At 44.6% G+C, this 27,609-nt stretch overlaps 1 protein-coding gene and 1 pseudogene across 1 annotated transcript in view; both read left to right on the top strand.

Moving 5' to 3' along the window:
- RTF1 (RTF1 homolog, Paf1/RNA polymerase II complex component) overlaps nucleotides 1-22,178 on the top strand; it is a 61,610-nt gene extending 39,432 nt beyond the window's left edge. Inside the window, exons 7-18 of the mRNA XM_016220410.2 lie at nucleotides 9,096-9,231; nucleotides 9,714-9,891; nucleotides 14,540-14,622; nucleotides 15,735-15,822; nucleotides 15,922-16,029; nucleotides 16,614-16,691; nucleotides 17,213-17,334; nucleotides 17,850-17,907; nucleotides 18,313-18,390; nucleotides 18,833-18,928; nucleotides 19,692-19,803; nucleotides 20,037-22,178. Of these exons, the coding sequence (XP_016075896.1) occupies nucleotides 9,096-9,231; nucleotides 9,714-9,891; nucleotides 14,540-14,622; nucleotides 15,735-15,822; nucleotides 15,922-16,029; nucleotides 16,614-16,691; nucleotides 17,213-17,334; nucleotides 17,850-17,907; nucleotides 18,313-18,390; nucleotides 18,833-18,928; nucleotides 19,692-19,803; nucleotides 20,037-20,143 (1,244 nt within the window). The 3' untranslated portion in view covers nucleotides 20,144-22,178. The remainder of the gene's footprint in view (nucleotides 1-9,095; nucleotides 9,232-9,713; nucleotides 9,892-14,539; nucleotides 14,623-15,734; nucleotides 15,823-15,921; nucleotides 16,030-16,613; nucleotides 16,692-17,212; nucleotides 17,335-17,849; nucleotides 17,908-18,312; nucleotides 18,391-18,832; nucleotides 18,929-19,691; nucleotides 19,804-20,036) is intronic.
- Nucleotides 22,179-22,915: 737 nt separating this feature from the next.
- Nucleotides 22,916-25,689, top strand: LOC107542963 (deoxyribonuclease-2-alpha pseudogene; annotated as a pseudogene).
- Nucleotides 25,690-27,609: the final 1,920 nt, after the last annotated feature.

Below are 27,609 nucleotides of genomic sequence, written 5' to 3'. Positions count from 1 at the left end.
TTTATCTGGTCTACTTCTATAAAGAGAAACTTTTCATCAGCTATTTAGTTACCACTAGGTACTATTTTTTATAGGAAAGGCAGAATAAATGCTTGATTTTTATTTATTTATTTTTTTGGCTTTACTAGTTTTTAAAAGAATGAGATAGTTCCTTAACAATCAGTGAGGTTTGTTCCTTTATTTTGAATATCCTTGTGAAATCATGGATTTTAAGATACTTTATACATTTCAATCCGTTGCAGTTATTATTATTGAGACTCATATTGTTCCATATTCAACCAGTTGTAGCCCCAGTCCTTTCTATATGAGACCCCAGTAGTCTTTAATAGCTTTCTTGCTTTCTCTATTTGGAATCAGCCATTTCTCTAAGGAACCCTGATTACTTTTTCATGAGAAATTTTATGTAGCCACCACAGTCTAGACCCAACAAGCACTCAAGCTACTCGGTTTGTTATTATGTCTAAGGCTTTTCAGTGTACAGAGCTGGGGTTTTTAATAATTTATTTTTCAGTTACAGTTGGTGTATAATATCATACTAGTTTCAGGTGTATGACTAGACATTTATATAACTTACAAAGTGATCACCTTGATAAATCTAGTACCCATCTGACATCATACATAGTTATGGTATATCACTAACTATATTTCCTATGCTGTACTTTACATCCCCATGACTATTCTGTAACTACCAATTTGTACTCCAAAATCCCTTCATCTTTTTCACCAGTTCCACCAATCCCCCCTCCCACCTGGCAACCGTCAAAATGTTCTCTGTATCATTTAGTCTGTTTCTGATCTGCTTGTTCCACATATAAGTCAAGTCATATGGCATTTGTCTTTCTCTGTCTCACTTATTACACTCAGTGCAATAACCTCTAGGTTCATCCTTATTGTTGCAGATAGCAAGATTTCATTCTTTCTTTTCTTTTTTTATGGCTAAGTCATGTTTCATTGTAGATATACACCACTATTTTATCCATTCATCTATTGATAGACACTTAGGTTGCTTCCATATCTTGGCTATTGTAAATAATGCTACAATGAATATATGGAAGCGTATGTCTTTTCATTTTAGTGTTTTGGGTTTCTTCAGATAAATACCAGAAGTGAAATTGCTCGGTCCTTCATTACAGCTCATTATAGCCTTTGTTTTTTTTAAATATGTTTTTATTGATTTTAGAAAGAGAGGAAGGGAGAGGGAGAGAGAGACATCAATGGGTTGCCTCCCCTACGCACCCAGACCAGGGATCGAATTGGCAACCTGGGTATGTTCCCCAACTAGATTCAAACTGGCAACCTTTCAGTGCAAGCGATGACACACAACCAACTGAGCCACACTGTCCAGGGCATTATAGGTTTTGTTTTAAAGTCTCTTTTATTTGGTATGAGTATTGCTACACCAGCTTTTTTGTTAGTTTCCATTTTCAAGAAATAATTTTTCCATCCCTTTCCTTTCAGTCTCTGTGCATCTTTTGATCTGAAATGAGTCTCTTGTAGACAACATATGGCAGTCTTGTTTTCTCATTCATTCAGCCACCCTGTGTCTTTTGATTGGAACATTTAATCCATTTACATTTAAAGTAATTGTTAATAGATATGCATTTATTACCATTTTATTATATTTTTTATCTTTTTTATTCTTCATAAAGAAGACCCTTTAACATTTCTTGTACTACTGGCTTGGTTGTGATGAGCTCCTTTAGCTTTTTCTTGTTCGGGAAGCTCTTATCTGTCCCTCATTTCTACATGATAGCTTTGCTGGGTGGAGTAATCTTGGCTGTAGGTCCTTGCTTTTCATCACTTTAAATATTTTGTACCAATCCCTTCTGGCCTGCAAAGTTACTGTTGAGAAATCAGCTAACAACTTTGTGAGAGCTCCCTTTTAGATAACTATCTGCTTTGCTTTTGCTGCTTTTAAGATTCTGTCTTTAATCTTTGGCATTTTAATTATGTGTCTTGATGTGGGCCTCTTGGGTTCATCTTGTTTGGGATTCTCTGTGCTTTTCCAGGTTAGGGAAGTTTTCCATCATAATTTTCTCAAATAGGTTTTCAATTCCTTGCTCTCTCTCTCCTTCCAGCAACCCCATGATGCAAATGTTGGTGTGCTTGAAGTTGTCCCAGAGACTCCTTAAATTATCCTAATTTTTTTGGATTCTTTTTTCTTTTTACTGTTCTGATTGGGCGTTTTCTGCTTCCTTATCTTCCAAATCACTGATTTGATCCTTTGCTTTTATCTACTATTGATTCCCTGTAATGTATTCTTCATTTCAGTTATGTATGCTTCATTTCTGACTGGTCCTATCTTATGTATTCTATCTACATTTTTATCTCTTTGTTGAAGTTCTCACTAAGTTCATTACTCTTCCCCTAAGTTGATTAAGCATCCTTATAATCAGTGTTTAGAACTCTGCATCTGGTAAATGGCTTGCCTCCATTTTATATTAGTTCTTTTTCTGGATTTTTTGTTCTCTTCATTCATTTGGGGCAAGTTTCCTTGTCTTCTCATTTTGGCAGCCTCCCTGTGTTTGTTTCTGTGTATTAGGTAGAGCTGCTGTAACTCCTAGTCTTAGTAGAGTGGCCTTATGTAGTAGGTGTTTTGTGGGACCCAGTTGTGTAGCCTCCCTGGTCACCCAAGCTGGGCACTCCAGGTGTACCTCTGTACCTCCCCTTCAGCCCCCTCCTAGGGTATGTGTACCCTCCTGTTATAGTTGAGCCTTGAATGCTGTTAATACATCAGTGGGAGGGACATACCCCTAGGCCAATTGGCAGTGACCACAGCAGAGGAGCTGCTGTGTAGGGGCTCACCCCATGGAGCAGGACTCACTTCCGTGGGGTTCTGGTGCCTGATTAGTTTGCCCCTTGAGTATGTTGTTGGTGAAGGTCGGTAGGTGGTGTTCTGGAGTGGTCTGAAACTGTCTACACGTTGTGCTAGCTCTGGGACCTCCCAGAGGTGCAGGCCAAGATCAACTGTCACCTGTGCCCTACCTGGGGCCACCCAGCATAAGCTACAGAGCTATCTGCAGATGGTTGCTGTTTGTGCTGGACTTAGAGGTGCCCAGGAGAGGCCAAGCTGCAAATTGAGGCCGGCTGCTGCTAGTGTACCAGTCCTGGGGTCACTTAGCAAGAGGTACAGGGCATGCCAAGGCCAGACGCCGCTTGTTTGAGGTTTGTAGACCTTTGAGAAATTTTAGGAAATTATTCAGCATGATCCAAAAAGGCCATTTGTATGGGAAAGCCACTGGAAATGGCTTGTGCGGGCCAGTAAGTTGGGTGGGGCAGGGTCTCAGGAGACCACTAGGGTGGGGCGGACAGTGTTAAACAGTCAGAGACTCAGATATTGTGCTAGCCTGCTGGCTCTGTGTGGGGAGGGCTCAGCAAAGGAACACCTGGGAGAAAGCTGTCCCTCCAACTCTGTCCCCAAAGCCAGACAATTCAATTATTCCCAATATGTTCGTGTCACCTTTTCAGCTGCTGTGGGGCCCGCATCACTGGAGCTCAAAGTGAGTGAGTTCGAGTAAGTCGGTGTAGGCCCTTTAAGAGGAATGCCTGGGACTTCAGCAGCCCTTTATCTCACTCAACTCCAATCCCCACTGGTTTTCACAGGCAGAAGATATGGGGATTTCTTTTACCGTTACTGGAACCCTGGGCTGGTGGGCCTGTTATGGTGCTGGGACCCCTCGCTCCTCAGAGGGGACTTTTGCAGCTGAGATATGCCTCCTGATTTTTAACCTCCACATGTGGGTATGGGACTAGCCCATTGCCAGTCTCTGCCCCTCCTACCAGTCTCCACATAGCTGCTTCTTTATAGTCTTAGTTTTAGGACTTCTCTTCAGCTAGATTTTAGGTGATTCTGAATGATGGTTGTTTGTAGTTTAGTTGTAATTTTGATGTGGTTGTGGTAGGATGCCAAATACCACATTTATCTAGTTGCCATCTTGTCCCAGAATTTTTTTTTTTAAAGGATAAAATTTTATCAGGAACCTCACACTGATAAGTCCGTTTCAAAATCAGGATGCCAAGATTTTTTTGCTTGTTTTTTTAATAACAACATTATGAGCTATATAATTAAGGCAATGGCTTTAGTATATTCACAGAGCTGTGCAGTAAATTGGATTTTAGGATATTTTAGGATATTTTATTATCCTAAAAAGAAACCCCATATCCCTTAGCTACCACCTCCCAGACCTATCATCCCCTAGCCCTGGGCAAGCATTAATCTACTTTTTAACTCTATACATTTGCCTATTTTGGACATGTCATAGAAATGTAATCACACAATATATGGTCTTTTGTGTCTGGCTTTTTTCACCTAGCATAATGTTTCCTGGGTTCATCCATGTTGTAGCATATATCAATACTTCTTCCTCTTTACGTCTGAATAATATTCCATTGTATGGATAAACATGTTTTATTTATGCATTGACCTCTTGATGGACATTTCAATTGTTTCTACTTTTTTTATTATTATAAATAATTCTGTGTACATTTGTGTATAAGTTGTTGGGTAGACCCTTTTTTTTAATATATCTTTTTTGATTTCAAGGAGGGAGGGGAGAGAGAGAAGCATCGATGGTGAGAGAGTCGTCATGATCGGCTGCCTCGTACACACCCCCAACTGAGGATCAAGCTCACAACCTGGGCATGTGCCCTGACTGGGAATCGAACCATGATCTCCTTGGTCCTAGGTTGATGCTCAGCCACTGAGCCACACCCAGCTGGGCCTTTTGCTCATTTTTTAATCACCTTTTTTGTTGTTAAGTTGAAGCAGTGTTTTATTTTTTTTTGACTGTTAATCCTTTATCAGATATGTGACTTTTTTCCCATTTGGTCTCTTGTTTTTGCTTTTGTTTTTGGTTAATCCTCACCCAAGGATATTTTTTCCATTAATTTTTAGAGAGAATGGAAGGGGGGAGGGAGAGAGATGAGAGAGAGAGAGAAACATCTATGTAAGAGACACATCTGTCAGTTGCCTCCCACGTATGCCCCAATCTGCAACCCAGGTAGATGTTCTTGCCAGGAATCTAACCTGCGACCCTTCAGTATGTGGGCCAACGCTCCAACCACTGAACCACATTGACCAGGGCCATTTGTTCTTTTCACTCTGAAATTGTTATTTGATTCATAGAAGCTTTTCATTTTGATGAAGTACAGTATAACTTAATATTTTTCTTTTGTTGCCTGTGCTTTTTTTTTTTAATCTTTATTGTTGAAAGTATTACAGGTGTCCCATTTTTCCTGCCCGATTGACCTCCTCCACCTCGCTCCCACTTCCTCCACAGGCCTTCACCCCGTTATTGTCTGTGTCCCTGTGTTACACATGTATGTATATAACTCCTTTGGTTAATCTCTTCCCACCCTCCACCCCCCTTCCCTCTTCCCTGTGAAATATGATCGTCTATTGCATGCGTCAGTGTCTTTGGGTCTTTTTAGTTTGTCAGATTCTTTTGTTCATTAGCTTCTTCTTAAAGAAGACTCTTCAACATTTCTTGTCGTACTGGTCTGGTGGTGATAAACTCCTTTAGCTTTTCCTTGTCTGAGAAGCTCTTTATCTGACCTTCAGTTCTAAATGATAGCTTTGCTAGGTAGAGTAATCTTGGTGGTAGGTCCTTGTTTTTCATCACTGAGTATTTCTTGCCACTCCCTTCTGGCCTACAGAGTTTCTTTTGAGAAATCAGCTGACAGTCTATGGGTGCTCCTTTGTAGGTAACTAACTGCTTTTCTCTTGCTGCTTTTAAGATTCTCTCTTTGTCTGTAACCTTTGACATTTTAATTATAATGTGTCTTGGTGTGGGAGACTCTGCTTCCTGGATTTGTAAGTCTGTTTCTTTCCCCAGGTAGGGGAATTTTTCTGTAATTATTTTTTCAAGTAGATTTTCAGTTTCTTGCTCTCTTTCCTCTCTTTCTGGCATCCCAATAATACAAATATTGGGCCGCTTGAAGTTTTCCCAGAGGCTCCTTACACCATCTTGATATTTCTGGATTATTTCTTCTTTTTGCTCCTCTGGTTGGGTGTTTTTTGTTTTCTCATGTTCCAAATTGCTGATTTGATTCTCAGTGTCTTCTACTCTCCTGTTGATTCCTTGTAAATTATTCTTCATTTCAGTTCCTGTAGCCTTCCTTTCTGATAGGTACTTTATTAGGTCATTGTTCTCACTTGTTTTCATAATAGTCTTACTAACATCCTTGAGCATCCTTATAACCATAATTCTGAACTCTGTATCTAGTAGCTTGCTTGGTTCTATTTCATTTAGTTCCTTTTCTGGAGATTTCTTCAGTCCTTTTCTTTGTGACATGTTTCTTTGCCTCAGCATTTTGGCTGCTTCCAGGTGTTTATTTCTATGCATTAAGTAGAGCTGCTATGTCTCCTGGAATTTGTAGAGTGGCTTTGTGTAGTAATGTCCTGTAGGGTCCAGTGGTTCAGCCTCCCCAGTCACCTTAGCTGGGCCATCTAGGTACCCCCCTGTGTGGGTTGTGTGCACTGTCCTGTTATGGTTGAGCCTTGGTTGCTGTTGGTGTCACTGGGAGGAGTTGACCCCCCCCAGCCAATCAGCTGTGAGGGCCAGCTGCCACTACAGTCAAAGAGCTACTGTGCTGGAGACACCCCTATGGAGCAGGATTTACTTCAGTGGAGCTTTGGTGTTCATCAAGTGCGCCCCTTGAGTGTGTCACTTGTGGATGTGGTAGGGTTGTAATCCAGCATGGTTGAGTCTTACCACCAGGTGCACTGTCTCTGTGGCCTCCTGGGAGGTACAAAGTCAGCCTCTGCCAGTGCCTTACCCAGGGCCACCCAGCATGAGCTACACAGCAAACCGTAGATGGCTGCTACTTGTGCTGGACTTGGAGGTGTCCAGGAGAGGCCAAGCTATGAACCAGTGCAGGCCTGGGACCACTTATCATGCCGTATGGGGCACGCTGCTGCTTGTTTGAGAGATTTTAGGAAAGCCCTAAGCATAAGGCTGGAGAGGCCACTTGCATAGAAAAGCCACTGGAATTGGCTTGGATGAGCTTGCAGGTAGGGAAGGGCGGGGTCTTCAGGAATCACTTGGGCGGGGCCAAAAGTGTGAGTCAGGTGCTAGCAATTCAAATATGGCACCTTCCTGCGGGCTGTGTGTGGGGAGGACTCGGCAAAGGAGCAATCGCCTCTGCCAGCTCTTCTGTCTGGGAGAAAGCTGCCCTTCCACCTCTCACCCCAATTTCAGGCAAGTTAGTTCCTCCCCAATGTCCCAGGTTCCTTTCAAGCTGCTGCACAACTTGGGGGCTCAGAGGGAGCGCATCTGAGTCCAGGTGCAGGCGCTTTAAGAGGAGCTGCCTGGGGCTCCTACAGCCTCTGTGCCCCTCAGCAACAGTCCCCACTGGTTTTCACAGCCCAAAGTTGTGGGGATTTCTCTTCCCGGCCCTAAAACCCTGGGCTGGGGCCCAATGTGGGACTGGGACCCCTCACTCCTCTTGGAAACCTCTACCGCGGAGATATCCTTCCCGGGTTTAAACCACGGCACTGGGTGTGGACTCGTGGCTGCATCTCTGTGATTCAGCTCCAATCTGCCCAAGTCTCCAGCCCTCCTACCGGTCTGGATGCTTCTTCAGTTCCTTGGTTGTAGGGCTTCTCTTCAGCTAGATTTCAGGAGTTTCTGAGTGGTGGTTGTTCTCTATTTTAGTTGTAATTTTGATGTGGTTGTGGGAGGTGGCAGGTGCAGCTGTTACCTATACCACCATCTTGTTTCTCCATTGCCTATGCGTTTATTGTCATATCCAAGAAATTGTTATCCAGTGTCATGAAGCTTTTCCCCTATGTTTTCTTTTAAGATTTTTATAGTTTTAGTTCTTATATTTCAGTCAATGATCCAGTTTGAGTTAATTTTTGTATATAGTGTAAGGTAAGAGTCCAACTTCTTCTTGTTTGTTTGTTGGGGGTTTTTACATATGGGCTAATTTTCCTAGCACCATGTATGTATATGTGTATGTGTGTGTGTGTGTATGTATGTGTGTGTGTATGTATATATACACCTATATATTATATATATATATTAAATATGTGTATTATATAATACTAAGTATATATTTAATATTAAACATATTAAATATATATATATTAAAAAGATTATTTTTTCCCCCATTGAATGATTCTAACACCCTTGTCGAAAATCACTTGACCATATATGTAAGGGTTTATTTCTGGGCTTTCTATTCTATTGGTGTATATGTCTATCTTTTGAGTGGCTATATTTTAAAGTCACTTGTTACAGTTTCTTTTTGTGTGGTGGTGCCATCAAATGAATACTTTGCTTCATTTTGCTTGTGATATATAGAGATGATTTTTTATTATTTTGTTTTATGATTACATAAGATACAGGGTTCCAAAGTCAAATCTACTAAACAAGGTATAGTCAAAGAAGATTAGCACCACACCTTTCTGTTTCACCCCTTGCCTTCTTTTCATAATAGGTAACCACTTAAAATTTTTTTTATATCTTTTCCCTTTTTTCCCCCTAAACAAAAGGACACAGATTCACCTCCTGTCTTAGATTAATAGTAGCACACTATATACACTTTTCTCTACCTTGCTTTTTCACTTAACTGTATATCCTAGAAATCACTCTTTAGATTTTACATCAAGCAGCAGTTGATAAACTACCTTTTTGTAAATAATATTTTATTTGACTACAATGATGCCCATTTGTCTCATCATTGTCTGTAGCTGCTTTTCATCTACAACAACAACATTGAGTAGTTGAGAGTTATCATATAAAGTTTTACTCAAAGATTCTCTGAAGACATAAAATTTTTTTCCATCTTTCCTATTGTCAAGTGTCTTGAGTCCAATAAAAGACAACTGTCAATATAATTGGTGACCCTTTCTGCCCACTTAGGAACAATATCTCAGCCCTTTCTTTGTCTACTGACGCTTGACATTTGGTGCCTAAATGATTTTAATTCTCTGGCTTAACTCACTTCTTTATGTAACCCAAGTAATAACAGTCCAGTCCAGAGCAGATGGAGCTGTCAAGTCATTTTCCATGCGTTCTTTTTCAAAGGTGAAGAATGTTTTCAATTTCTTACTGAGAGAACCTAGGTAAACAATTCTCCTTTCTTTTTAGCTGAGCTCCTTGCCAAAAAACAGCCATTAAAAACCAGTGAGGTGTACTCTGACGATGAGGAGGAGGAAGAGGATGACAAGTCCAGTGAAAAGTCAGACCGCTCATCCCGAACATCGTCCTCAGATGAAGAAGAAGAGTAAGCTTGTGTACATTTGGTCTGGTACTTAGGATAGGTGGGTTCTTTGAGGAGAAGCTTAGTGTAGTTTCTAAAATCTCCGTTTGGGCTGTGAATACTCTTTGGTTCAGTACCCTGAATTGCTGTGCTGAGTTGCCTAGTACTTTAGCCCAAATATATGTTCCTGCCTTTGGCTCTTGGCCTGAAGCCCTGGACATTTCATTTGGGCCCAGTAGATAGAATCTGACTTCATGTCACCCTCACATTGGCCAAGTGCTTCCATTTGTTTTCTTACTCTGGGATAGCAGCCTTATCAACATGGTTCATGCTACTGGTTAGGAACAGGATTCTATTTCCACTCTTTCCTGTTGGTTCATTTATTCCTCCTACTGCCTTAATCACATGTACTTTGATTGTGTTGAGTTTTCAGAAGTTGGTATTAGTTATTTATTGTGATTAGTTTTTATGATGAACACTTTTCCCAGTGCCTTTGTTCCTCACAGGAAAGAAGAGATCCCTCCAAAATCACAACCAGTTTCCTTACCTGAAGAATTGAATCGGGTTCGATTATCACGGCATAAGCTAGAACGTTGGTGTCATATGCCATTCTTCGCTAAAACTGTCACAGGATGTTTTGTACGGATTGGCATTGGAAACCACAACAGCAAACCAGTTTACCGGGTTGGTATTTCTTTCCTTGGACAATTATCCATGTTTTAAATATAATGACTCTATTGGGAGTAAGAGCTACTGCATAAATCTGTCACTTTCTAGTCCCGTTTGATGGGAACATAGACTCCAATTGAGATGCCTGTAGAACAGTGACAAACTGAGGTAACCAGGATCATGCGTGACCTGCTGCCAGGAAGAATACTTAGAGCCGAAGGGTGTGGTATGTTTGGATTTAGAATAATTTATATACCTTCCTTCCATGTAAAAGCAAGAAGGGAGACATTTATGAAGTATTCATTGTTACATAATCTGGAAGTTTTGTCCTTTGAAAAATAAATACAGTATCCTAGCCAGCGTGGCTGAGCAATTGAGCATCAACCTATGATCCAGGAGATACTGGTTCGATTCCTGTTCAGGGCACACGCCCTGGTTGTGGGCTCGATCCCCAGCAGGGGCCATGCAGGAGGCAGCCAATCAGTGACTCATCATTGATGTTTCTATCGCTCTCTCCCTCTCCCTTCCTCTCTCTGAAATCAATAAAAATATATTTTAAAAAAAGAAATACAGTAAGTCCTCACTAAACATCGTTGATAGGTTCTTAAAAACTGTAACTTTAGGTGAAACAAAATACAACAAAACCAGTTTTACCATAGGTTAATTGATATAAACAAGAGTTAAGTTTCTGTGACATATTTCTAGTCACAAAAACATCACCAAACGTCTAAATAGAGACCCAAAACACTTCTAATATTAAGCATTGAAATAAGTGTGAGTTGTACATACATTTAAGATAGACTAATAAAAACAACTAAGAGGCTTCCAGTCAAGATGGTGGCATAGATAAATGCAAACTAAAGTACAGAACAACTGTCATTCAGAACCACCTAAAATCTAGCTTAATGGAAGTTCTTCTACCAAGGATTAAAGAAGCCACATCAAGACTGGTAGGAGGGGCAGAGATTCAGAAAGTGCTGGTCACACACCTATGTCGGGAAGTACATCTTGGCTGTGGAAATCCCCCTAAGGAGCGAGGGGTCCTAACCCCACACCAGGCCCCCCAGCCCAGGGTACTAGTGCTGGAAAGAGAAGTCCTCATAACTTCTGGCTGTAAAAACCATCGGGTATTGCCCTAGCTGATTTCGATCAGTGGTGAGAGTGTGGGCCTGCAGACTGAAGGGTCCCAGGTTCACTTAAGGGCACGTACCTCAGTTGCAGGCTCAGCCCCAGTCAGGGTAGTGCAGGAGGCAACCAGACAATGTCTCTTTCTCACATTGATGTTTCTCTCTCTCTCTCTCTCTCTCTCTCTCTCTCTCTCTCTCTCTCTCTTTCTCTCTCTCTCTTTCTCTCCCCCCCTCCCCCTTCTACTCTTTCTGAAAAGCAATTGAAAAAATATCCTTGGGTGAGGATTAAAACAAAAACAGGGATTGTGACTGAGAGAGAAGGAGGGCTGCTGGAGTCCCAGGCAGTTCCTCTTAAAGGGCCTGTACACACACTTACTCAGATTCACTCTCTCTTGAGTTCCAGTGCCAGTGCTGGGGCAACAGCTCAAAAGTCACCAGGGACATACAGGGGGGAACTGAAGTGTCTGGCATCGGGACAAGAGTGGAGGGGCAGCTTTTTCCCAGACAGAAGTGCTGGCAGAGGCCACTGATCCTATTCTGAGCCCTTCCCCCACAGAGTAGCAGGCAGGTGCCAAAGCTGAGGCTCCATCAACCTAGCTGTCACTTTTTGCCCCTCCCTGGTGATTCCCTGAGACCCTGCCCCACCAACCTGCTGGCCCACCCAAGCTGTTTCCAACAGCTTTTCCATAGGAATGGCCTGTCTTGGCTCATGCTGAATTATTTCCTAAAATCTCAAACAGGCAGCATCATACCTCTTGCTGAGTGGCCCCGGGCCTGGCATTAGTGGCTGCTGGCCTCATTTCGCAGCTTGGCCTCTCTTGGGCACCCTCAAGCCCAGCACAAGTAGGAGCCATCTGCAGATTGCTCTATAGCTCATACTGGTAGCCTCGGGCAGGGCACAGGCAGCAGCTGATCTTGGCCTGCACCTCCTAGGAGGTCCCGAAGCCAGCACAACCTGTGGACAGCTTAAGACCACACCAGAGCACCACCCGTCCACCTCCATGAGCTACACTCAAGTGGTGAATTCGTTGGGCATCAGAGTCCCACTGCTATGGTCACAGCCAGTTCTTGGAGCCAATTGGCCTAGGGGTATATCACTTCCATTGATGTGCATTCAGGGCTCAACTATAACAGGAGGGTGCACACAGCCAACATGGGGGGTGTGCCTGGAGTGCCCAGCTTGGGTGACCAGGGAGGCTACACAACTGGGCCCTACAGAACACCTACTACATAAGGCCATTCTACCAAGATTGGAAGATACAGCAGCTCTACCTAATACATAGAAACAAACACAGGGAGGCTGCCAAAATGAGAAGACAAGGAAACTTGTCTCAAATGAAAAAACAGAACAAAAAATTCAGAAAAAGAACTAATATAAAATGGAGACAAGCAATCTACCAGATGCAGAGTTCAAAAACACTGATTATAAGGATGCTTAATGAACTTAGGGAAGAGTAGATGAACTTAGTGAGAACTTTGACAAAGAGATAAAAATATAGGTAGAAAACATAAAATAGGACCAGACAGAAATGAAGCATACATAACTCAAACGAAGAATACATTACAGGGAATCAGCAGTCAAATAGAATAAGCAGAGGATCAAATCGGTGATTTGGAAGAAAAGCAGAAAACACCCAATCAGAACAGCAAAAAGAAAAAAGAATCCCAAAAAATGAGGATAGTTTAAGGAGTCTGGGACAACTACAAGCATACCAACATTTGCATCATGGGGTTGCTGGAAGGAGAGAGAGAGAGCACGGAATTGAAAACCTATTTGAAAAAATAATGATGGAAGACTTCCCTAACCTGGTCAAGGAAATAGACATAGGAGACTAGGAAGCACAGTGTATCCTAAACAAGATGAACCCAAAAAGGCCCACACCAAGACACATCATAATTAAAATGCAAAAGGTTAAAGACAAAGAATCTTAAAAGCAGCAAGAGAAAAGCAGTTAGTTACCTACAAGGTAGCTCCCATTAGACTGTCAGCTGATATCTCAACAGAAACTTTGCAGGCCAGAATTGATTGGCAAGAAATTTCAAAGTGATAAAAGCAAAGAACTACAACCAAAGTTACTCTACCCAGCAAAGCTGTCATTTAGAATTGAAGGAGATAAAGAGCTTCCCAGAGAAGAAAAGGCTAAAGGAGTTCATCACCACCAAACCAGTATTACATGAAATGTTAAAGGGTCTTGAAGAAGATAAAAAATATGAACAAGAAGATAAAAAATATGAATAAAATGACAATAAGTACATATCTATCAACAGTTGAATCTAAAAAAACAAACAAAAACAAAATAGACATTTAGAACAGAAACAGACTCATAGATATAGAAAACATTTTGATGCTTGCCCAATGGGAAGGAGTTGGGTAAAAAAGGTGAGGGGATTAAGAAGTACAAATTGGTTGGTACAGAGTAGTCATGGGGATGAAAAGTACAGCCTAGGGAATATAGTCAATAATTCTGTAATAACTGTGTATGGTGTCATATGGGCATGAGATTTCTATAATATGTAATTACTGGGTTGTACACCTGGAACTAATATGTCAACTGTAATTGATAATAATAAAAATTATTTAAAAAATAAAACACAGGAAGTTGGTAAAGATAAGTGATAGATTCATAGATAGGTAGGTAGGTAGGTAGGTAGAAACATAAAATAATGATTTTTTAAACCCATTTATTCTGGTTCAGAGTAATGGGTGGCACAGTGCAGGTGGAACACCTGACACACAAATCCCTTCTATCACAGGATGCACTCACACACATTCAGACTGGGACAAGGTAGACCTTCCAGGACACCTCATTTGCACATCTTTGAGATGTGGGAAAAACCGGAGTCCCCAGAGAAAACCCTCACAGACTGGGAAGAACGTGCAAACCACACAGACGGTAGCCCTGGCCAGGAATCAATTTTGTTTTCTTACCAATGTTATAACAAAACAATGGAATCAAACAACTTTATTTGAGGATCTGCTATAAATGAAAGTTTTCCATGTTATATACTAAGTGACTTCTAGAACAGGGAATTATATTGTAGTTGTAAAAAAAAAAAAACCTCCAACCTAATAGAGGTTATTTTATGGGTTCCAGCACTGTAGTCTGGATGGCTGGGACATAGCTGTTCGATTTTTTTCCTTTATGTTTTTATTCTGGGTTGTATGCTTTTAATGTACCATACCCTGGAAAGCTTGACAATGGAAACTGACCTCCATGGTCTTCATATTTGGTTGATGAAACTGACCTCTGAAATTCCAAGTACATCCCCCAGTAAGGTAGGAGGGGAAGCTTCTCACGAGCCCCACCAGGCTAACTGCCTCCTCTCCTAGTACGTGCTTACTCTGGGCACAGAGCTCCTGGTGTTTGGCCATCAGTTCTAGACCTGAGAAAGGTGCCCAGAACACCTTTAAGCTGTGAACTCCTCTCAGTGCAGGGTCACTTATCTGCATTCAGGTAGATAGAGCCAAAGAGAGAGTGTTGTGGAGAGCTCTGAAACCATCTCTTTTTGAATATTGTCTCTGTCCTTTCACTTAGGTTGCTGAAATCACGGGTGTTGTGGAAACCGCCAAGGTTTACCAGCTTGGTGGCACCAGAACAAACAAAGGGCTACAGCTACGGTAGGAAAGGTGTTTCTGTGTGATAGCTTCTGCTCCCATTGCAAACAGGCACTGCCTGTGTGAGCTGTTACTCTCTCCCATGTGATGTTTTTCTGGGACTTGGAGTTAAACTTTTATTCTCCTGTTGCCTAGAGAGAAAGTAGGATATATCTCTGTCATAGGGGAAATCAGGGATACAAAGTGGTAGGAAGTAAAAAGTCAGGTTGTGGGGACCCCCCTCCTCCCAGAGCCCTGCAGGCAGTTCCTGAGCATGGTCAGGAGGCTTTTTTTTTTTTTTTTTTTTTTTTTTTTTTTTTAGTCGTAGCTCTTTCACTAACTGTTCTTTGACAAGTCAGGACTTAGTTTCCTCTTCGGTAACATGGTATTTACTGAATGCCTGCTACATACCACTGTTCTGGGCATCAGGATAGAGGTGAGAACAAAATATACACACACAACATATACACTCCCTGCCTTCTTGGAGCTTGAAGATTCTAAAGCCCCATATGGGAAGGGACAGGAGCAGTTTGCCAGGACCACTGCAAATAATGGGTAATAGACCCTGCTCTACCATGGCCTAATTTGCTCTGTATGGGCCCTCCTCATTATGTCTCTTGGTCTGTTTGAAAAGAACCAGTTGGGGAGGGCTGTGGCCATGATGTGCAGCAAGTGGCTGTCTCTAGGAGAGTGGTGCCAACTTACTTCACTTTGTCAGCACAGGGGTCAGTAGAAAGACAGTGTTCTTCCTCTACAGGGAATAGTTTCCTTGTCATTCAGATATGTGCATAATATTTCATATTTTGGAGGCCAATTGACTGCGACAAATTTTATTATAAATGGACTTTTGAAGTACTGGCTAAGTCCATAGCTTTGATCCTTAATCTTGGCTGCCCATTAGAACAACCTGGGGGGTTTTGTTTGTTAATTTCAGTGCTGGTTCCTACTCCCAGAGATTCTTATTCAGTTGATCTACAATGGTGCTTTGGCACTGGAAGTTTTGTAAATCTTGATGATGCTAAAGGGTAGCCAGGATTGAGAACCACAGAGATAGGTGGTACACAGTCTGGTAGGATTGCTTTGCTGGTACTTGTCTACATACCTATTCTTGGAGATGCTGTCTCTTTTTTATGTAGGCATGGCAATGACCAACGGGTATTCCGCCTAGAGTTTGTCTCAAACCAAGAATTCACTGAAAGCGAATTCATGAAGTGGAAAGAAGCGGTAAGTGAATAGAAAACACCTAGCTGTTCCTGAAAATAGTTACAGCGTCTCTTTCCAAAATCACTTATTAATACAACCTTTTGTCATGTTTTGGTCCAGATGTTCTCTGCTGGCATGCAGTTGCCCACTCTAGATGAAATCAATAAGAAGGAATTATCTATTAAGGAAGCTCTTAATTATAAATTCAACGATCAGGACATTGAAGAGGTAAGAAAACTGGTACTCCAGAGCCCAGAGGTTCATCAAGAACCAGTGTTAGAGAAGAGCATGGCTTTTTTTTTTTTCTTTCCCTATAGCTTGATGTTTTTAGCTATGCTATTATTCCTTGAGGATGAGGAAATGCTGATATTGTTATCTTACTATTTATAGTTTATCAAGATTTTTTCTAAACATTCTCATTTGAAGTCATGGACTACAGAAGTATATTCAGGGTTCAGGGATCTGTATTCTGCTAGGCTTGGTCCTTCAAGAGTTTTTTTTCTCCAAAACATTTTGGTAAAATTCTTTGATCTCTGTTCTTTTGGACAGTGGCTAGCCTTACAATACCAGGCCTTTGGCTGCTGCTGTTTATTGGTGCATGTTCCTTCAGACTGTCCCAGAAGAATCTCCGTGACCCCGGAAGCAGCATAGTATCCCTTGGAATGAACTCGCTCTCCCTCTGGGGCATGACACTGCTTTAGGAAGAGCAGCCCCCTTTTAACTAGCTGCTTGCCTCCAAAATGGGCTAACTTAGCCTCTCTACAAAACTAGTTTAGGAATACCTCACTGCTGGTGTCTCCTCTCTGGTACAGATTGTAAAAGAGAAAGAAAGGTTCAGGAAAGCTCCACCCAACTATGCTATGAAGAAGACTCAGCTGCTAAAGGAAAAGGTAAGGACTTGTTCTCAAACCCCTTTTCCTGTCCTATAAGGACATGTGGAGATCAAACTTGTTCACCCTGTCAAGCATGTGGTGGCAGGATTTTCCTTTCTATAAACTGATCTTGCTTTTTCCTTTCTTTTTACTTTCTAATCACTTCAGTTTCATGTATAATCAGATAGACCCCAGGGTAGTGTCAGCACTGGGTCTGAACAGATGAATGTCTTGCCAAGCCCAGTTGCAGTAGGTGGTTTTCCATTCTTCACATCAGGAATGGGTGAGCCTTGTTGGAGTGAGAGAGCCATATGGAGCCTGGGTTCTAAGGTTAATGCTACCAGGGGCCCAGAGCCAGGTAGCTATATGGGAACGTTTTACTACTATAATAAGAATTATACCTTGCATTTGTAAAGTTTAAGTATCCTTTCATATCTCCTGTCATTTGTTCATCACGTGAGATAGCTTGCCTGTGCTGGAATTCAGGGGACACCCGATACAGATTGTAGCCAAAATCACACAGTTTTCTCCATGTGCAGGCCATGGCTGAGGACCTGGGGGATCAGGACAAGGCCAAACAAATCCAAGACCAGCTGAATGAGCTGGAGGAGCGGGCAGAGGCTCTGGATCGCCAGCGGACCAAGAACATATCTGCTATTAGGTGTGTTACAGAGCCTGTTTTTTATTGTTGTTGTTGTCTTTTACCCTCACCCGAGGATATTTTTTCCCATTGCTTTTTCAGAGAGAGTGGGAGGAGGAGGAGGGAGGGAGGGAGGGAGGGAGGGAGGGAGGGAGGGAGGGAGGGAGGGAGGGAGGGAGGGAGGGAGGGACATTGATGTGACAGAGGCACATTGATTGCTTGCCTCCCGCAAATGCCCCAAACAGGGCTGGGGATCGAGCCTGCAGCCGAGGTACGTGCCCTTGGCCAGAATTGAACCTGGGACCCTTCAGTCCACAGGCTGACTCTAGCCACTGAGCCAAACCGGGTAGGGCTACACAGCCTATTTTGATTGGGCTCCTATCCTTGGTCTGCAGACCTTGCCACAATTATCAGGCGCGCCTATGGCCTTGTGCACGCTGTGCTGCGCTGGCTCCACATCTCTATGAGGTCAGAGCTCAGTGGTTCCCTCCCTCCTCTCACAGCCCACTGACTCATTCCTCTTATTTACCCCCTAGTTACATCAACCAGCGGAACAGGGAATGGAACATTGTGGAGTCTGAGAAGGCTCTTGTGGTAAGTAAGACAACTTTCTCTGGATCACTGAAAATAATTTCAGTTAGTAAAATGATATAAAATCCTCTCTACACCTTGCTTGAGTTTGTTTTTTAAATTATTGAAATAATGTGTTCACTGGACATATGTAATCTCTCTGTATGTATACATACACCCATACAATTTATTAATTTATAATGAAAAGCAGCAGTCTTCTGCCCTGTCTTATCCCTCCCCATCCTTAGATTCTACTCCACAGGTATTTGTTTTTATCTATTTCCAGTTTTGTTCCTTAGGTTGTTGCCCCCATATCTACTTTGGCTTTGACTTTTTTCAAGCCCTTGCAAAGACTGTTACTTATATGTGAGCTTATGATGAGGGGTGAGGGAGGAGATACAGTTCTGTAATGCATGCTTTCTCCTTCAGGCTGAAAGTCACAACATGAAAAACCAACAGATGGATCCCTTTACCAGGCGGCAATGCAAACCTACCATTGTTTCCAATGTGAGTGCCTAAAGAGGACATTTTTAGTCAGGACCTAGATTCTGGGACATAAAATGAATTCCATTAGGAGATTAATAAAGAAGTTAAAAATAATGTTGTCTTAGTGGGATTTGCTTGCCTCAAACTGTAGGGTCTGGATACTACCTTTTTTTATCTTGCTGTAGGGTGTCCAGGTGGTAAAAACCTTGCATGGATTTATAGAAACCTATGGACTAAACCACCCAGTGCCACAGACATTAGAAATGTGTGGGCTGGGTCACCCACCTAGGCTTGGCTTCAAAGCTTTTAATTGCCTCTTTTTGCTGCCTTGAGGAAAATCCCACTAAGCTGCTGATAGGGCCACTGTGGTGCTTGTGATATTAGTGGTGGTAGGTGGGAAAGAATTGCAGTAGGACTGTGTGAGTGTTGAACAATCTCTAAAATACCTTATTTTCTCTCTCAGTCCAGAGACCCCGCTGTTCAAGCTGCCATCTTGGCCCAGCTGAATGCAAAATATGGTTCTGGAGTGTTACCAGATGCTCCAAAGGAAATGAGCAAGGTAAGTGCAGCACTACCCTACCTTGTGGCCTGCGGAGCTAGGCTGCTGGCCTGGACGCCAGAGCAAGAACCTTGCCTAGTTTGGACTTGATTTTCCCACCTGGAGGAACATGGAGTCCCACTAGCCATCCTTTCTCCATCCTAGTTATGTAAAAATGTGGTAAACAGCTACTGAATTTTGGTCAGGTGACTTAAATTCTAAACCCAATACCACTTCTTAACTAAGGCCTTCACTGCGGCTTTAGGCAACTGACATCTAGTCCTCTGGTCTGCATTCTCTCCTATGTACAAGGAGTATAATACTCTATACCCTGCCTACCTCACTGGGGAATTAAGAGGAGCAGATGACATATAAGGATCAGACAGTGATGAAAGTGAAAGCTTTTTGAAAACTAAAATGTTAAACCAAAAGGAACTGCCCATTCAGAAGTACTTTTCTGCCTAAGTCAGGTCTTTTCCTGTGGAGCCCAAACGGTCCCAGGAATTTCTGAAATCTTGGGTCAGAAGGTGGCTCGTCTTAAGCCTGTCTTTTCTACCCTCACATCATAGACATGAGCCTGCCCTCTCCTCTTTGCTTTTAAGCTTCAGAAAAGAAACCTCTTTGTCTGGGCCTCCTGTCCTCTGAGAAAAGGAATCAGAAAAGGGCCTTAGTAGGAAGATCTAATAAACTTGAGCAAGAGCTTTTACCATTAGTGACTGCTACTACTGCTTGAAGTCCACTTACATTTATACTTTTATAATTAGTTTTTCTCTTCACATTTCAGGGTCAGGGAAAGGATAAAGATTTGAATTCTAAGTCAGCCAGTGACCTCTCAGAAGACTTGTTCAAAGTACATGATTTCGATGTGAAGATTGATTTACAAGTTCCCAGCTCAGGTAGGTGAGGGTGGAGAGTGGTAATGGCCAAGGACCGGATAGCTCCATGGCCCTCTCAGCCTGCAAGGCAGCCTGTTTTAGGGAAGAAATGGGGGTTTCTGCTCATCAGTACTTATCGAGGCTGCAGGCATGTTTTGAGAGGTCATTCAGGAAGGCTACCTGAAGGAGTGAAGCACAAGACTAAAAGGACTTTGTAGGTACCTCAGCTGCCAATTTGCTCTTCTTTCCCATAGAGTCAAAGGCTTTGGCCATCACCTCCAAGGCTCCACCAGCCAAGGATGGGGCTCCAAGGAGATCTCTGAACTTGGAAGACTACAAAAAACGACGGGGGCTTATTTGAGCGCACCCAGCCTGCTGCTTCTGACCCTGCATGCCCATCACAGTGTCCCGCCTTTCCTCGTCCTTTGATTTGCCCTCTTTGGGCTGGAGCAGCAGTAGAAACTGGGAAGAGACTCTAAACTGCCAGTCATCTGTAATATAAACCATTTGCTGTATAGACCTCCCTTGTTTGCACCATCTCCCATCAACCCCTCCCTCCAGGCCTCACCCAGTGTGGACCTGGGCTCTCTCTGGCTTTATCCATGTCTTTAGATTTGTGTTTGCCTTACTGTTTTGTTTTTTTTAAACCAGCACAGTTCATTGGCCACTCTGCACGCATTCAGTATTACCATGGAGCTGGGGTTCTTGCTGGAGCCCCTGGTGGTGATAGCAGCAGCACTGGGCAGTCTCTCTGGACTGCCTTGGACCCAAACATTGAACATTTGGAACCTGGCCCTTGTGGATGGAGTGGGTTCTGGGCACCTCTAGTCCTCCTTCCTCTCTCCTCGTCTTTCTCTTCTTCCCATCTCTGTGGAAGAGGGGTTTTCAAAACCAATTTAGTTTCCAAAAAGTGTACATTTGTGGGGAGGGAGGGGGTTCTATTTGAGAGTGAGTGAGAGAGAGAGAGAGAGAGAGAGAGTGTGTGTGTGTGTGTCTTAAGTGTGTGGATTTTTTTATCATTTTTTTAAAATGCAGTACTCTTTGTATCAGTCTGTCATGGGTCTATAGCTGTTTCAGATTTTTTTCAGCTGTACTTGAGCATCTGAAACTGCAAGAAAGAAACTCATTAAATGTGATTCTTCTTACTAAACAGGCCTGACTGCTGTAGCTGTGTAACTTCCCCTTCCCCACCTCCTCTTCCTCATCACCTCCCCACCTCAGAGAAAACTCCCCAGTTTGGCCCCTTCCCTGTAGGCTGTGTCCTGGCAGGTGGGAGGGAAGCCATGGCCAGGACCAGGGAGAGCAGTGCACGTGTCTTGCTCATCCCATGGGTACAGACCACAGCTTCTTGACTGAACATAGAGTGAATCTTTTCCCACCCAACGTACTTGTCTCTTTCTAGTGATTCTGTTCTGCTGTTTCAGTAAGAATAATATTTTGTTTTTAAGAGAAAGTATTCAACATGATGTGGAGAAAACGAACGCAAAAAGATTTAGGTTGCAAATGTTACAGCATGTGCAGTTTTGTGTGTGTGTATACATATATATATGATAAGCATATATATTGTGCAGCTAGGGTGAAGCCAGCAAAGAAGTGTGTATGTCTTTATGAAATGTTTGAAAAGAGATAAGCTGACTGCTTGATAATCATTCTCAGGTGTAAAGCTCCAAGTGTAAATAAAAGTGGCATTTAACAAATCTTTTCAGAACAAAGTACAGCTGACTATATATACCTAGAACTAAGCTAAAGAAACAGTGGAGAGCTGCTGATTCCCACAAGAGGGAGAGGAAATCTAGCTAGAAGCTCTGCTTTGTATTCCCTACCTTTCTGTAAGGAAGTGGGGTGATGGGAAATCATGGAATTAAGTTGTATTTAAACATAAAAATGAACTTGCTAACTCTTCTGGGTTTAGTAGAGCCTCAGCGTTGCTTTAACTTAGTTTACACTTTTTTATTTTAAAAAAAAAGCAGTAATGGATGGTTTTTTTAAAAGTATTGTGACTGTACAATTGATAAATATGACTGTAACATAGCTATGTGGTAGCTGTGACACAGTTCAGTTGGGCAAAGGAGTGGTGATGGACTCATTAAAATCATACATACTTGAATAGTCCATTGACCAGAACCCTTTATCGACTATTGTGTAAATGTGGAATCACAGACTGTTAAATGTTGCCTGGACTCCAGCAGAGTCCCAGAGGCTCCTGGGACCTCTCCTATCATGACAAACCTGGACTTTTTTCTCTTTCTGGTTTTAAAAGACATGAAATTATAGAACCCATATAATATGCTGGAGTCATTCTGATTCACCATGTAGATCTGTATTTAATATAACTTGGATTTGGAGAAGTGTCAATTACATTATGGCTGTGTAATAAAATTTTTATTAAAACTCTATCACACTGTAACCACTTCACCACTACCTCCCCACATGCAGCTGCTGAAACTTTCGTTCTGAGGTGCCAAAATAGCAGAGAGAAAAGCCAACCAAAGAAAACCAAAAGTTAGCTCATCACCTGAGTAGCCTTCTTGGTGGTTGGAATCAAGACTGAGGACTTTGCTCCAGTCTCAACTGAGGCAGTGCCTCTGAACTGAGATCCTGACCACACATAAGGCATGAAATTATAGAATCAGCTGGGCTTCTTGGTGATTCACAGTATTTCTTGTTTTCTTGTACTGAGAAATGGTTGCAGGGGGCCCCCTGTTCCACCTCCCCACACCCCCCACAATGTGGTTTCAGTGTTGATGGGTACAGTACCTAAGGCTGGTTTATTCATTTTTCACTTCCTTCCAAGAAGCAGAAAGGCCAGTGTCCATATGCCTAACTCATGATGTATAGGTCTGTTTGTCTGTCTTGCTTCTGACAGGTGCAGGGAAAGTCTACGCTTGCAGCTTCCCTTGAAAAAGTATGCTTTTGTTTTCTTTGTTTCTGTTGTGAAATCCTGACCTGTCACTCAAACTGTACAGATATTTGTAAATAAATTTTATGCCCTGTTTTAACAAGAGGATTGGATTTAGTCCAAGGGTTGCATCCTGAGTGGCAACTCTCAAAGTCATGTTTTGAAAGTCCAAGAGAGCCTCGCCTCTCTTTTGCTTTGTTTCTCACCTTTCTCTTAGTCCTGCATGTCCCCAAAATGAAAGTGGCTGTTTTCAGCTCTTCAGCAGCCTGGTTCCCCAGAAGCCTCTCTGGTATGGCAGTTGTCTAGTACCAGGGCTGCCTCCAATTGGCCTGATTTACTTCCTACCTTGGAAGATACACCAAGCTTTAACAGAGCTAGGTAGGCTCCTGATACACTGCCCAACCCTAGTGAGTGTCTGGTCTGTCCAGCTTTCAGATGGCCTAGTAGCAGTTCCTTTGCTATCCAGTTTTCTTGTGAAGGGGGAAGCCAAGGCATTGGGTGTGACCCTGGAGGAAATACTGATAACCTTCCCTCATGCCCCAAAGCTAGGAAGATCTGCGAGGGCCCACACCCACTGCCTGAGGCTAGGCTGTGTCTCAGACCTTTCTGACCTGTTTTAACTAGGAAGCAAGGTCTTCCCCTTCAGAGATGGAAAGGTGGGCGGTGACAATCACAATTGTAGGAGCCCAGCCCAAGCCTGCCTCTAGTGTTGGGAGAGATAGGTCACAGGGGTTCACCCCACAACTGTGTCCAATGAGGTTTTCTCCAACTACCTATCACTCCAGATACCTGACTGTTGGGAGCAGTGGGCTCCCTGTGTCCTAGAGAGCAGGGATTTGAGCAGAGGACAGCCTAGTCCATTCGTCTCCCATCTGGTGCTGTGGAACAGCCACATGCTGCCTAGCTCGCTTACTGGGGCGGGCGCAAGAGAGCTGACCACTGAGGACAGAGGGATGCAGAGGGGAGAGGGGTGCAGGGTTGGTCAACCTCATCTTCCAGAGTTCCGACTGGGCTTGGCTTTCCTTGAGTAATCCTGAGTGGCAGTGTCCATCAGCTCTCCAGAGCAGGGAAGCCACTGGCTGACCCCCAGCTCAGATTCTTTGTGTAAGTGACTTCCCCAGCCGCAACCTGCCTTCTCAGCAAAGTTCCCCAAGCCAGCCCCAGTGCTGGCTGAGCAGAACCTAGAAATGGAGTTTCTTGGCCCTGTGCAGAGGCTTAGCAAAGGCACATCTAGGGCTTTCAGCCAGTGCTCTGGACCCAAGGGAGAGCCAAGAGCCACAAGGCTTGTGGGTGCAGGGTTCATATCCCAGGTCTGCCACTTACCACTTAGGGCTGAGCTAGTTAACTCCTCTAGGACAAAAGAGTTCCTGTATTGCCTGACCGGGTGTGGCTCAGAGATTGAGCATCAACCTAGGATCCAGGAAATCGAGATTCGATTCCCAGTCAGGGCACAGGCCTGGGTTGCGAGCTCGATCCTCAGGTGGGGAAATGCAGGAGGCAGCCTATCAATGACCCTCTGTCATCGTTGATGTTTCTCTCTCTCTCTCCCCCTGCTCTCTGAAATCAATAAAGATATGTATGTATATATATATTTTAAAAGTTCCTGTATTTAATATTAGATCTGTCAGAAAGTCACCAAGGACTGAGCCTGGCCCAACTCGTGATCCGGCACCCCAGGGTCCCAACACAGAATCCTTGACTCCAGCCCCCTGGTCGCGCTGAACTGCCTGCTCCTGGGTGTGTTGCTATGGGTCCCTACAGGGACCCTGACCTGCTATGGGGACTCGGGGCAGCCTGTGGACTGGTTCGTCGTCTCCAAGCTGCTGCCAGCCCACAGCAGACCCGGGTCTGGGGCTCAGACGGGGCTGCGGTATAAGTACTTGGATGAGGGCTCAGAGGGCTGGCCCAAGGGCGCGGGGTCCATCAACAGCTTGGAGGGAGCTGTAGGCTGCAGCTTGCTGCCACTGTGCCACTGTACCGCTGTACCAGACCAGCCAGCTCGCCTTCCTACTTTACAATGACCAGCCGCCTAATAACTAGGGACTCAGAGCTCTTGCAGCCGAGGGCACACAAAAGGTGTGCTGTTTCTGGATAAAGAAGGGGGCTTCTGGCTGATCCACAGTGTTCCCAGGTTCCCTCCACGTGCTGCATACAGCTGGCCTCCTAATACCCACAAATATGAGCAAGACCCTGCTCTGTATGTCTTTTCTCTTCAACCAATTCTCAAAGATTGGCAGACAACTGGACTACACCTGCCCAAACGTGTACACCCACAAACTGGAAGGGATCTTCATCAAGAAATTATCTGACCTGGGTGAGGTGGTCAAGGGCCACCATGTTCACCACAGACCCTGGAACAGCAGTGTAACACTCAAATCAAAGGCAGGGACCACCTTCCAGAGCTTTGCCAAAGTTGGAAAGTTTGGAGATGACCTATACTCTGACTGGTTGGCGGAAGCCCTTGGCAGCAATCTGCAGGTCCAGCTCTGGCAACACTCTCCTGGCATCCTGTTCTCCAGCTGCTCCGGGGTCCAGCAAATGCTGGACGGTGACCCAGATAGCCTTCCCTGGGCCAGCTGGGCCCACCTTCAGTGCCACAGATCACTACTCCAAGAGATGTGTAGCCAGCCCCAGAAGGGCCCTGGGCCTGTGTGGGTGAAATGAATCACAACTGTAGAGAGGAGTTTCGAGGTGGGGGCATATTGTGTGCCCAGCTGCCTGCCCTCTTGAAGGCCTTGCAGCCTCTGGTGAAGGCCTGGGAGTCCTGTGGTAGAAGAGCAGTACCTTGTCTCCAGAAAACCCAGCAGAGCATGCAAGAGCTAAGGCTTAAGAGCCACTTTGGACTTCAGTTTACATCCTAGTTTAGTCCCTTCCTTATTGTGTGACCTTAACTATGCGCCTTAACCTGTGATTCAGTCTACCCATCTGCAAAATGAGAACCACAACGCTTGACTCAGAATTTGTGAGGAATAAAAGGAAGCTGGTAAAAAAAATTATAATAGATCTGTCAGAATCATGTTAAAGATTAAATATTCCTTCCCCCAGTAAGGGTTCAATAAATGCTGTTGTTAGTGAGAGCTGAGGCTGCTGGGCTTCGGAAGAGAGACAGACTGTCCAGGCCAGAGGCAGGCCCCAGGATGGAGGGAGCTGCCTGGCGAGGGAGGGGTCTGAAACCGCAGAACAGCCAACAGCCCCAGTGAGGTGGGGTGGTGCAGAGGCCAAGATCAGAAGCTGGAGCGCTCAGACCAGACTCCTGGCAGCCCCTACATGGGGTAGGGTTAAGGGGGCAAGAAACTCCTCTAGGTTGAGGTTCAGACAGGTGGCTGCTGGGGCTGGCCTGGGAAACAGTCCAGAGATGCAGGGCTGCCCTCCCTCCCTCAACACACACCCTTTACAGATGGTGGGTCTTAAAGCATTGTCCAGATCTCAGCCTTCAGCCGCTCAGAAGGCTGCCACCTCGCCACAGCCCAGCAGACTCAGAAAGATTGTGAGGCCTGGCCTTCTCTCCACCACCAAGAGTAATTAAAACAGAAAAACTACAAAACTGGACAATAAGTGTAAAGAAGTCCAACGAGGTCCTGATTCTTCCCATAATGACTACTTCAGTACCTTCTTCAAAGTACCAGATTCTTGTTTTTTAAAAGTTTTTGTAAGAGCCCAGCTGGGCGTGGCTCAGCCGTTGAGCATCGACCTAGGATCCAGGCGATCAGGGTTCAATTCCCGGTCGGGGCACATGCCCGGGTTGCGGGCTGCAGCTGATCAATGACTCTCTCATCACTGATGTTTCTCTCTCTCTCTCTTTCCCTCTCCCTTCCTCTTTCTGAAATCAATAAAGATATATTTAAAACAAAAACATTTTTATAAGAGTTTATGTGAGCCAAAACTGATCATCGCTGGGAAGCAAGATCTCAAATGCTCCAATACCAGAGTCTTTAAAAAAAAAAAAAATCCCTCTTTTAGCTGTCCATGGCGCTGCTTTACTAATCGCGTACAGAGACCGCATCTTGCGGCCACACTCCTGGAATGCACTGGTCTATCTCCATCGATTTTCCCTGAAGGACTCCTCCTCGCTCTGCAGCGCACAGCCAAAAGGTCACCTCCTCCGGGAAGCCTTCCCTGATCTCCCCCTCCCACTCGGGTTTGGAAGCACCTCCCGCCGGCTTTCCCTAGCGCGGCGCTCACGAAGCTATACTCTTATTGAGTCTCCACCCCAAGCCTGGAAGCTACTTGTATTGCCGAATTAATCTCCGTAGCTCCAGCACCCAGCGCTGCCTGGCACTTAGTTAACGCGCAGTAAACGTGGTGGAGGGAACGGGTGCGCAGGCGGACGTCCAGCCGCAGGCGGTGCGGCGTTTGGAGGACCCGACCTCTCGCCTCGCATCTTGCCCTCGGACCACAGCGCACTCGGGGTGAGACCCGGCGGCACCGACACCGCCCGCAATAGAAACCCAGGCTGCCCGTCCTTTGGGTTCGACCCAAGGCCGCGAGAAACGCGGCTGCTGTGGATGGAAGCGGCCGGCTACCCGGCTGGTGTGCGGCGGCCCCGACGGCCCCTAGGAGCCCACAGCCTCCGCCCCTGTTCGCCCCCCGGCGGCTCGGCTCCCCGCCGCCCGCACGGGCACGCGCCTGCGTCTCTGGGCGTGGAGCCGGGCCGGGCGCGCGCCCGCGGCCTCGCCGTGGGAGGAGAGGCCTCAGCTTCCAGAAGCGCTCCCCGGGGGCCGACCTGAGTCTCTGTCGACTCTGTGGCTGCGCACCCGCACCCGGGGTGGAGGCCACGCGGGCAGGCAGAGACGTCACACATTGAATTAGGGGCTGCGCCCAGCCCACCCCCACCCCTTCCCCCGCGGTTACAAGATGGGGAGCATGGGAGACGGAGGCCTAACGCACCCCGGGCCTTAGAGCCGCTGCTTCCACAGACACCAGCGGCC

Source organism: Miniopterus natalensis, chromosome 1, assembly GCF_054644295.1.
Source record: "Miniopterus natalensis isolate mMinNat1 chromosome 1, mMinNat1.hap1, whole genome shotgun sequence".
NCBI classification, from domain to species: domain Eukaryota; kingdom Metazoa; phylum Chordata; class Mammalia; order Chiroptera; family Miniopteridae; genus Miniopterus; species Miniopterus natalensis.
Note: the sequence above shows the minus strand (reverse complement) of the source record. Positions and strands in the feature narration are given on the sequence as shown.